Source organism: Dendrobium catenatum, unplaced genomic scaffold (genome assembly GCF_001605985.2).
Source record: "Dendrobium catenatum unplaced genomic scaffold, ASM160598v2 fragScaff_scaffold_1076, whole genome shotgun sequence".
Lineage (NCBI taxonomy): Eukaryota > Viridiplantae > Streptophyta > Magnoliopsida > Asparagales > Orchidaceae > Dendrobium > Dendrobium catenatum.
Genome location: NW_021319538.1, coordinates 371,281 through 383,786, shown reverse-complemented (window position 1 = coordinate 383,786; position 12,506 = coordinate 371,281). Strand labels below are relative to the sequence as shown.

The 12,506-nt window shown below is 31.6% G+C and overlaps 1 protein-coding gene across 1 annotated transcript in view; it reads right to left on the bottom strand.

The window, feature by feature from the left end:
• Positions 1-4,353: 4,353 nt before the first annotated feature.
• The window catches only part of LOC110094549 (protein YELLOW LEAF 1, choloroplastic-like), a 33,847-nt gene continuing 25,694 nt past the window's right edge, over positions 4,354-12,506 (bottom strand). Inside the window, exons 4-5 of the mRNA XM_020819809.2 lie at positions 5,007-5,085; positions 4,354-4,796 (exon numbers count right to left, since the gene is read on the bottom strand). Coding sequence (XP_020675468.1) covers positions 4,600-4,796; positions 5,007-5,085 — 276 coding nt within the window. The 3' untranslated portion in view covers positions 4,354-4,599. The remainder of the gene's footprint in view (positions 4,797-5,006; positions 5,086-12,506) is intronic.

The window sequence follows — 12,506 nt, the reverse complement described above, 5'->3', positions numbered from 1 at the left end:
CTCTCTCTCTCTCTCTCTCTCTCTCTCTCAATAAATTAGAAATAAAAATATAACTCATACTCTCTCTCTCTCTAAATAAATTAGAAATAAAAAATAGCACATTCTCTCTCTTTCTCTATTTGATGTGATATGAATAACAAATGTTATGAGAGTTGCTATTTACATGTTTTACATTCTTGTAACTTGTATAGTTTTGATGATTTCAAATATTATTGTTTTATGTATAATTCTCCTAACACTTTTTGGAAGAGTTATTTTTACTCTTGTGTGTACTAACATTTCAGGAAAATCAAACTCCAAACTACAAAGACCTCAAATCAAATTCAACATGAGATACTTTATGTAGTTAAAAAACTTATATTTTTTCTTGGAATTAAGTTTGAAAGGGAGAGATTGTTATTGAGTGAATACACACACACTTAAGGAGATCTTGAGAAATTTGTACTGATCGTATAGGACGAACATAGTTCGTACGGGACGATCAAGTCAGTTATCTCCTTGTAAGAGCAATGGAGCAGGAGTCGAAGAAAATTTTTCTAAGTCCTGATCGTTCAGGACGAAGTGTATTCGTTCCAGGATGATTTGCACTCTGTAAAACTTTCGTCCGGACAAACCTTAACTTCGTCCCAGGATGAAGTGAACCGACTCTGAAAATTAAGTGTCGTTCTACAGTTTTTGGGAACCGACCTATGGAATAACCATTTGTACCGGACTAACCTAGTTCGTACGGGACGATGTGTGTGTACGAAGTCATTTCGTACCCATATACATTAGGTTCGTTTCCAACGCATTTAAGTAAAATCGTCCAAGACGATACACGATCATACGGGACGATCCAATTCGTATTGACTTGAAAATTTATAGTTTTTTTATGGTTTTTTGTGTCGTTTCCTATAAATAGTCCAAATTAAACTGCCACATAATCTTTTTGCCTACTGATCTTCGTGCCTATTGAAAGAAGAGTCAAAGAGATAGTGTAAGAGAGTGTTTAAAGGAGATTTCTTGCCATTGGAGCGTGAAGGTTTCACTTGGTACTCAAAGGTAAGATTCTTTACTCTTAGTTTATGATTACTTCACTCTTTTCTCTCTTCCTTCTAGAATTCTTACGAGAAGATCTGTCAAGGAGATCTGGTTCTCTACCGACACTTGGAGAGTGTGAACAGCCGAACGGTTCTCTGCCCACACTTGGAGAGTGTGAACAGTCAAAGGGTTCTCTGCCTACACCGGGAGAGTGTAAAAGGACGACGATTCTCTGCCAACACTGGGGATAGTGTAAAAGGACGATGGTTCTCTGCTAACACTAGGGATAGTGTAAAAGGACGAAGGTTCTATGCCAACACTTGGGATAGTGTAAAGGGACAAAGGTTCTCTACCAACACTTGGGATAGTGTAAAAGGACGACGGTTCTCTGTCGCACCGGGTAGTGGTGGAAAGAGTGTTTTGTAAAGGCTTCTCCGCCTTGCTGTGGGTGCAAAAGGATAGTCACTATTGATATTAGTGCAATACTCGGAGGGTGCCTCCGGGGAGTGGATGTAGGTCTGGTTTTGACCGAACCACTATAAACCTCATGTCTTTATTTTTCAGCTGCCTTTTTATTTTTAAAAAACTGTGGTTAAAAAATCTATTTCTACAAAACTCATTAAAGTTTATTTTTTGGTTTAAGAATTAAAAAGATGGATTAATTTTTAATTACCAATTCCCCCCCCCCCCCCCTCCTCTTGGTTAGCCGGGGGACATAAGCTTATGTTTAACAACCTAATTCATAGTAAACAAGTTTCAACAACAACAACATTAACCCTTTATGTAAATGTATGGGGTCAAATACATGAATCATTTTTCTCTATTAATTGTGTTATGTTAAGAGCCAATTTCTCATGATTTAAATCTAATAAAAAAATTGCATTTCTAATATTTTTTTTATTTAAGTTATTTTTTATATATTTCTATCTATCTTAATATAAGACAAATACAATACATCCACTCTCTTACTTGGATCATCAGAACTCATTAGGCCAATGTTTTATGTGATCAAATTATCTAAGCATTTGTTTGGGATAGCTTTCTTATTACTTGTTAAAGTAGATTTTCAATGCATAAATTTTAATTTTTGTACTAGAAAGGTTTTTTAAAAAGCACTATGAAAGTTTTCTCAAAAAAAGTCTTAGACGACTCTCTCTAATCTTATCCCTAATTGGAACTACTCTAACATTTTTACATGTATGCTCGTTTTTTATTCTATCTCTAACATATGAACAAGAGAAAATCAACTAACATTAAAAGAAAGAATTACAAAAAAAGAGGATGATAGAAGATTGAAATCCCTCAAAAGGAAGAGGTGAAGAAGAATAGAGAAAAAAAAAAAACATAAAGACAAAATTTCATTCAATAATCAAATTCATTAATATAAGACAAAAAAAAAATTTATAAGGGTGATTACAGAGCAGTGGAGGTTGGCTTTTGCGGTGGAATTTTGCGGAGATGGCTTCTGCTCGATATGTAAATAATAATGATTTGAATGGAAGCCAGCTTTTCAGAAATGACTATTTTTTAATTAAATTTAAATAAGAATTTGACTTTTAATTAATTCATATAGCTTATTCCATATAATGTGATAAAGGTTTAATTAGGGGTGTCAATATTTGACACGACACAAAAACCCGATCCGGAAAATCCGGGTTGGACCCGACCAGATTTCAAAACGGGTTGGGTTCAGGTTCCATAAATTGACCCGTTTGAAAAACGGGTCGGGTTCGAGTTGACTCGATGGGTTGCCGGGTCAACCCGCGAACCCGTTTAATTAATGTTTATTATCAGTAGAAGAAGACAAAAATATCTTAAATTAGATATGTGGAGATTTCATAGCAAATACTTTTTAATGGTCTTATATTTTATGTATAAAATTATTATATAACTTGAAAGATTTTTTATTTCATCTTTTAGAATAAGTATTCTATTTTTACATATAAAATTCTTACTATTTAATTATTACATATAAATTTTAAGATATTTTAGTAAATATGATTGCCCCTTTTTTTGTCCTTTCGGGCAGAGCAAAGTTCGTAGAGACCAAAAAAAAGGGCTCGAATATGTTTGATAGCTAGAATAAGAATTAAATGGGTCCATCCACCATATCTTTAAACCCCATCAAAATTTATTATATGTATTAAATTATGCTAATGGAAGATTTATTCTTTCACAACATCTCAAGGAGATGGCTAAAGACAAAACAGAAAAATCATTGGTTTAATGGCAAAATCCCCTTTAACTCTAGAAATAATGACTTGAGGGATCTACAACTTTCTATTCCTCCTGGTCCTTGTGGATAATCCAAAGAGCTAAATTCAAATGGCTCTTTCATAAGTTAGATGACCTAAATTCTTTTATGCAAAATCAAGTCAAAGCAATACTAGAATCACATTAAAGAGGTCTCTTCTCCTTTGGCGAACTTATCTTCCACAAAAGAATTTTCAAATGACATCGCTGCCCACTTAAGAATCTTTTTAACACTACTAGCCCCATAATGGATAATTAGAATCAATTCCCCCTAACAAAACCATATCTACCCACCTCCTTAACCTCACCGAACATGTGACAAATTTAGAAATCAAACTCATTATTTTCTTTGCTCCTAAATCATCTACACTTAGTCTGGATGGCTATACTTTTGAATTCTATCATGCAGGTTTGAATATTGTGGATTATATGTTTACAAGCCTTTTTTTGCAAAAGCAAACAACTATCTATAAGGAATAAAGTTTCAACCATTGATTTAATTCCTAAAACCCTATATGTTAACAATATTTTTGAATTTAGACTAATATCCCTTTGCAACACATTATATAAAATCATTGTTGCCAACATACTCAAATAGATGATGCCACATATCATCCATCTTAGCCAATTTGCCTTCATTAACAGAAGAATTTCCATAGATAATATTATTCTCCTTCGAGTTTTTGGGGGAGTTCAAGATAAAGGGAACTCGTGATCAATTATTTGCTAAACTTGACATCTATAAACTATAAAGAATTTGATAAGGTCTCAAGGTATTTTCTACTTCAAATGTTGAAACATAAGTTTGCGGAACTTTCTATTTCTTGGATTAAATATTGTATAAATGATATTTACTAACATATAAGTATTAATGGCACCATTGAAGGTTTCTTCAATTCATCTTCTAATTTGAGGCAAAATTTGTCCTTATCTCCTTATCTAATAATACAAATGGCCTATCCAAATTGTTTGAAAGGTCTATTATAATGAAGAAGTCATATACTTGTATCAAAATGGATAGCTATCACTTTTCTCATCTTCTTCATGCATAGGATCTCCTAGTTTTTGGCATAGCTAACATTGATAATGCAACTTCTCTAAATGGCATCTTATTGGAATTTGGAAACCAATCTAGCTTACATAACAATTGGGAGAAGAGATATATATTCTTCTCCCCTCACACCACCCTCTTTGGAGCTTTATAATACTTTAAACCTTAGCATTGTAATACATATAGCTACATCATGCAATTTCAGACACTGTTCATGTACAATCCCATTGTTGGATTATCATTGTGAAGTTCTATTAGAAAAACAAATTTGTATTTTATCTTCTGTTGTTGTCCCGGTAGGGTCCCTCACTTTCTTGATCCTTCAGCAAGCCTAGAAAAGCAAGCAGACCGAAAAAGAAGAAACCACCAGACCAATTAGGTCCTCCGCCACCTCCGCCGCCGCCACCGCCATCATCATCCCGCGGAGGAAAGCCAGTACCACCATCATCAAGCTCTGGTGATTTCTCCTTATCTGAAAATGACACAAATTATCTTATTTTCCCAGTCAAACTGAAGCTACTTTCACTTAATAATTCACAAAATGTATTGAATATAAGCCTACCACAAAAGCCACTTCTATAGAATTTGTAATACTAATAAGAAAAAACAGGGGTTCTTTCTTTGATTGATAGCCAGTGGCCATGAAAAAAAATCTATAATACAGAAATGTGATGTTGCTTACTTTGTATGGGAGCATTACTGATTGTGGTAGATTGGCGTTGAACAGTCTGCGTTTGTTCTGCAGCACATTTTGCATTCTGCTGTTGGAAAAAAAAAATCGGATTAGTGACTCAAGATAAAAGAGTTGTTATCTCACATTTTGGTAGACTTTTTATGTTCATTTCCCCTCATAAGAATTTGAAAAAAAAAACAAGGAAACGAAGCAAGAGAAGGGAATGAAGAAAACCCATCTAAAGGTTCATTTGGTTGCTTTTAAGTTAGAAAACACTTACTGAAAAAAAAGAGATTTTTACATCATTTAGTTCAATGCAATCAGAAACCATCATTCATTTGCTGAATTCATTTTCATACACAAAGGCTTAAGATTAGATTGAAGAAAAATCAAGGAACGGAATTGAAGCCCCAACGATTTATGGGCCGATAATGATTCTGCAATCACTAAATAAAGTTTTGCAACCTTCCTTTTTCATTTTTTTTAACCAAATTCCCATCATTCAAACAGAATAAATGAGGGGAATCAAAATCAGTCATTTCCAGAACAAGCTCTCTTCTCTTTAGCATATTCTTATAATCTCCAAAGAATATAAGAACTAGACTCAATGATTGTATTTTAAATATCTCATGGTAATTCAGAAGAAGTTGACTTTATTTCAATAACTTAAGCTTATGGCCCATAGTATTTATGAATGTATGTGACTTGAACACCATCTGGAAGCTAACGTGTCTCCATTATAGAACCTAACATACTGAATTGAAAATCAAGCAACAATCAGTATTGATAAGAACAATGCCCATCACAATCAAGCTACTATTTGTCCAATCTCTAATCATTTTAGGCATTAGCTAGTATTATAAGTCCTAAAAATATGATGAGTAACAAAACATAAACCGTAAAAGTTCTTATTGCAACTTCCCAGAGTTGCTTAATGATATATTAAATGTTCCTTTTTAGAGTTGTAAATTAAAATATCGTCAAATTAGGCAAACACATTTTCGCATGAAAAGTTCGAAGAAAATGGTTCATGATTCCATTAAAGTACTTAGGGCATTAGTTAATCCAAAAGAATCACAAGCCATTCACCCTTCATCTTAAACATAGTCTTTTATTCACCCCTTTATTTCATCCTTTATGGTAACCACACCTTGCATGAATCTTTGAGAAAACAAGCCCCAATCATCATGTTTTACACATCTAATCTCAATACAAGGAATTGATACTTAATAGCAATTTCCTCATCACTCACTATCCACACACATTCTTTTAAGCCCTATCCTTAGGTATAAATATTGCAAGCATAATAGATAGACTCATGCCTCCCAAATAAATTATTTCCTAAGCAATTTATCCAACAGCCTTTTGAGTTTAGCATGTTTGGCAGAGATCATTCTATAATATGATAAGGCAATAATGATCTAAGAATCAAATCAATAGCATGTTGTACATTCTTAAACGGGGTTAATTCATCTGATAGTTCATCAAGACATCATTCCTTAAATTCAAGAATTAATTAATTAACATTCCAAGGGACAAATATACTCCTTTTCATATCTAAATTCAATTCAATTCAATAGCTATTAAGGTATAAAATTACTCCAGCTTTACTCTCCTTTTTCAAAAGCTATTGGCTCCAGATATGCAAATGCTTCTTTTAGTCCGTTAGAGCACTTAATTCTACTGATGCAGAAGAACTCTTAAGCTTGGTAGGTTTCTCCCATTGATCTTACACACATCAGTATTGATCTTCCCAAAATATATCACATATAAATTGCACAATCAAAGTCTGATAAGATTTCATACCAAGTATTATCATTTGGGCAAGAAGTTGAATGGATATAAAGCATCTTTGAGTAATGAAAATTATCCTTATCTAAGTATCTTTGAGGGCTTAAGGAGTGATTCAAGTTTTAAAATCATGTGTTTGATGGTTAAGTTGGCAACAACAATCATGCAATTTCCACTATCAATAATGAGTTTACATAATTTTTCATCATGCTTAAAGTGAATCTCAAAGATTGCAATTTGTTTCTAATCAAGTTTACCATTAAGTGTGGCAGTCCTGCATCACATGAGAGTTCTCAATTGAAGCAATTTTAAAATCACTAATTTAACCATCTAATTCATGCACATGTTCTTCATCATCATTATATTCTTCTTCATTTTTAATATGAAGGTTTCTACAAGCCCACTAACTTGCAAAGTGAACCATTTGGTGACATTTAAAGTACATCTAAAAAATTGAACTTTTTTTCAATCAAGATTGACATTAAGTGTGGAAAAAATTCATAGCCTGATACTAAAAGAGTTCTTAATCGAAGCATTTTCAAAATCACTAATTTCACCATTGAAATCATCCTCATCTTCTTCCACATTATTTTCTTCAATTTTAATATGCAGGTTTCTATCATAACATTAACTTGCAAAGTGAACCATTTGATGACATTTAAAGCAATCCTTGGAAAAACTTTTGGATCAAAATGCAATAGCTACCAACTTTTATTCAAATATGTGTTGATGAAATAGTTACTACCTTCATGATCAATCATTAGAGTTTTATTACCTTGGCGAATAGAGGTGCTCCTAGTATATGAACAAATTCTTTAGGTGAGAAATATTTTATAGTTGTTCAAAATCAAAACAAGTTCAAGACGCTCTTCAAACGAGTTATCTATATGTGATTTCATCTCATTTAAATTCAGAACTCAAGCAAGATCTAAGTTTAGAAAGCATCTCCTCTAAAATCCTCTCTAATTTCAAAATGTAACAATAATCATTCAAAATTATTCACGGATCAGTTACAATATTTGTTCCTTATTGAGTTAAATTCAACGAGAAATCGATCGATCCCAGTAGGATAAGGATAATGTTTTGCAAACAAATGTTTCATCTCAGCCCACGTAATGGTAGGTACTAGCTTTGATCTTTTTCTTTATCTCTTAATACATTCATTACATTTAAGCATGGTTCATCAATTTCAATTCCAAGTAACGGTAGGTATTAGCTTTGTTTGTCAATCCAAGAAGTTATCCACATCTATTATCAAATCAAAAAAACTATAGGATCTATCCTCGAATAGAAGAAAGACATATCAATTTGAACTTTCCTAATAATTTCATCATCAATATCATGGGTTGATGTCTATGTCTATCATAATTTTCATTAACATAGTCCCTATGATGTCCATCATGGTTGTTCCTTTCAAGATGAATTGCTCATCCCCTACAAGTTTGTGAATGGGTTCTTCATTAAAGCTAGATTCATTATTTGGTTCTTAGTTGACTAGTTCCCATGTGTTTGGCCACACTAAACTCATTTATTTCAGTGCTCATTTGATTTTGTTTTGCTAGCAACTCAATTAATTGATTTTACAAAATAATTAAAATTTCATAAATTTGGTGATTTGATAACTAACCTTAATAATTGTCCTACTTCTAAGTGACATATTGACACGACCTAAAGCTTTTATACCAATTTGACGTAAAACACTTACAGGTACACGGTTCACCAATGCAACCCAGGGTAAGATGCACGACGAAGCCAAATTTCACATGTTACCAACTCTCAACTTAAACAAATATTAGTCATTGTTGATGTCAAAAATAGCAAACATGCCTATTTCATTACAAAAAATAAATTAATAGTTACCAAAATTTAAAATATCACAAAAACAAAAATTGAAAGTAAATATTAAATTTCAACAATGATTAGAAGTCATACTACAAAAGGAATCTAGCACATACACCTGTGGTTAACAAGTTAATAATAAAAAAAGGGATAGCCATCACCCAATTGAACCAAGCCTGACACCAACACAAAGATACTCACCCCAACTATTGGTCATCAAAGCATGCAAGCAATTGAATAATCCACCTTCAACAACACACAAGTATTAAGTTATTGAATCATTGAATAAATGTTAAATGATTCGTGGGGTTTTATTTATATCCCAAAAATAGAAACTTCTCAAAATCCATCGGGATTTGGTTAAATAAAACAGTTTTAATTCATCCTCCAGGCATTCTAGGAGCACATTTGTAAAGTCCAACTCAGAAAATTGACAATAAACACAATTTGAAAGACGGAGGCGATAGAAAGCAAGTTAGGAAAAACTGCAAATAGAAATATTTTTACCCAAATTATATAGTCCCAAGAAAAAGTGGTGTGAAGAGATGAAAGGGCAAAAGTCGGCAATAAGAGTAGCAAAAAATAGAAATCAGTTGTGACAGACGGCAAGAAATAGGACTGATAGAAATCAATGGAAGGAAATATAACACAATAAGACAACAAAGCAGAAACAGTGCACAAATCATTATAAAAATAGAAAGAGAAGTGGAAAACATAGTGAAACAGATGTTCTGCCAATTTCTTCTCGAAATTCTCAAATTTAGCAACTATAAAACTAAATCTAAACTCAAAATTTGTTGAACCTAGAAGTCGATGGACAAAGTCAAAACTTTAGAATTGTCATCCAATCCAAACAAAAAAAGCAAAACAATATATAATACATTCCATTCTCATCGGAATCTTCGTCATAGGCATAAGATACACAATACAAACAAAAAAATACAAACCTATATCATAAAGCTCTAGCATATTGTTTAACGTTTGTTCTTCGGATGAAATACACTTTCAAATTTCATCACATGGATCTTCAAATTGATGAAATTCATCATTTTTTATCTTAACCTTTTATGATTCGTTATTAAATGTGTAGAAGACTTTTAGAACAAAGGAAATTTTCTAGGATGAGGGCTAGGTTTCTCAAAGAAAATATGTTGCAATTAGAATTTTCCTCCTTAATTTCCCATCAAAATTTTTTCCCCTCCTCTAAAAGACTCAGTTTGCTCCTGATACACTCGACCTCTTAAGTCAAGAAAATAAGGGTTTGGATATCTACCACAATCGTTGCCACTAGAGCACCCATGGGTTGCCAGGACAATTGCTATAGTGCAATGTCTTGCTACAAAAATGCATCATGCAATAATATCAAATCGAGGACAGAAAGGAAATATAAGAAGGATTTGGATAATTCAGTATTGGTTTCCTTGCAAAAATAAAGGTATTTAAATAAGCAATTTATAATAGGAATTAATTCGAATTTAATCTCATGTTCTCCTAAAATAATTGAGGAAATATTTAAAAGATCCAAGCCTTCGAATGTGGAACAAAAACTCAAAAAATAATTTGTAATTTTAGTCAGTCTAATGCTGACAGCTATTATTTAATATTATTTAAAAATAAGTTGATCCATAAGTGTGATAGATTTAAATATCTTAAATCAATTATACATTAATAATAGAAATATACATGAGAATATATAACTTCTAGAGTTAAGACTAGATAGTTAAAATAGTAAATTGCTTCGGGAGTTTTGTATGATAAGAAGTTATTTTGGAGGTAAAATTAATAAAACCACAATTACGCTGATCATGTTGTATGAATCTGAATGCAGGTTTGTGAAAAGATAATTAATATCAAAGTTGAATGTAATAAAAATGAGAATGTTAAGATGAATATGTAGCGAAATTAAGAAGGATAAAGAAACAAATGATTATTTTTAGAGAAAAGGTTAGAGTGACATATAGTGAAGATAAGACGAGTGAAACTAGATTTGGTGACTTTGAAATGTATAGCAAATCATAGAAAATGATACCGCTAGACAAGTTCATAAAATTAATGTCAAAGAATTAGTTAAAAATAATGGTAGACCTAAGGTTGCAATAAAGGATGTTGTTCATAATGATTTGCAAAGAATAGGTTAAGCAACCTTGATAAAACACAAAAAGAACAAATGAAAAATGAGGATTCATAATCCAAACACCTAATAGTTGGGATAAGGCTACTGATGATGAAAATGGTTGGTACCCATTAGCAATTTGAAAAGGCATGCTCTTCATAGTAGTTGGTTGAAGCAGCCTTTATCAAGGGTTACGAATGTAATGGAAATAAATAAATTTGAGGATATGTTTCCTATAGAAATGGAGTGCATATGCAACGCCTTCATAACTGTAATTAGTTTCTCATTCCATGTATGCCAGGCAGTGTTACTAGATGTTTTATTGAAAAAGGTTATAAACTGAAATTTTAGACCATCCACCTTTCAAATTCATAATAGTATAGTTGTTTATTACAACCCTTCTATTATTCATGCATGTTGTCTAGCTGTCATTAGTTGATGTATATACCATTATACCCAATGTTGTTGTCATGACTCAGCCCGGAGGCTCGAATTAACGAGAAGGGAACAGATGATCAAACGGTTGTTTGAATTTTTTGTCTACTAACTATTTTCAATACATTGAAAGAACCACTAAAATCTCAAAATTTTGAAGTAAAATGCTATAACTACATTTCTCTTGGAACGTCGTGCATACGATACACGTTCTCTTATATTCTACTAATTCAAATTAATCAAACAATCATCTGTGAATGTTTTACAAATAAAAGAGTAACTCACAACTCAGTGAATATATCATGCTTCTAAATTATAGTAATACAAGATCTTTGAAATAATACACATGCTCATTTCAAACATAAAGTAATTCTATTTAAAATTTTATTTTGGTTATGATCATCAATATTAGGTGTATCTATACATGTCACATATATCATATCTTTATCATTTCTATAAATAATATAACTGTCATAGGAGACAGCGTCCAAAATAATACCAATGAAGCTACTTCATTTTTCATTTCCTTTACCATAGCCTTTTTTCATTTACACGCACGGGTACATGGCATTCCAAGCCAGTATCATAAGAGGGTGTATTCCATCAGTCAACACGCACATGCAAGCATTTCTATTTAATAATTTTATTTGCATACTCTATATCATTTCATATCATTTCAATATAAGACTTATGCAAATCGTTTAAGAACTTTCTACAGTATACATAATAAATAGTCATGCTGACTATCAAAACTTCAATATGAACATTCATAGAAAAATGATGTGAAAATTTTACAATAATAAGTAACTAGCAAGTGTTGATTGATTCAATGCAGTCAATTAGAGAAAACAAGCTTAATACATATATAAATTCATTCTCATTTTTATACTTTATAATTTATTTCTAACTCGAAATATTCTCTAATTATAATATTTAAATTTAACTCCCATAAATTTATAAATCTAATAACTAAATCTTAAATACTATATATTTTTATACAACATAAATTTCCCTATTTCTCTCTCTAATTAGTTATTAAATATACTTAAATATCTCTTGTATGTAATTTATTCTCCTCACTCTATCATTTAAATATGGATAAGAAAATCATAATTTAATTATTATTAATTTCTAAAACTAATATATCTCATTTTTCTATATGAAATATTTTTAACTCGTGAAGTTTTTATATTAAGAATTTAAATATGATCTTTATATATATATATATATATATATATATATGTGTGTGTGTGTGTGCGCGCGCGCGCGCACGCACATATATATATACTTAAAATATATTAATAAAATTTTCAACTTTAATATTTTTTCAA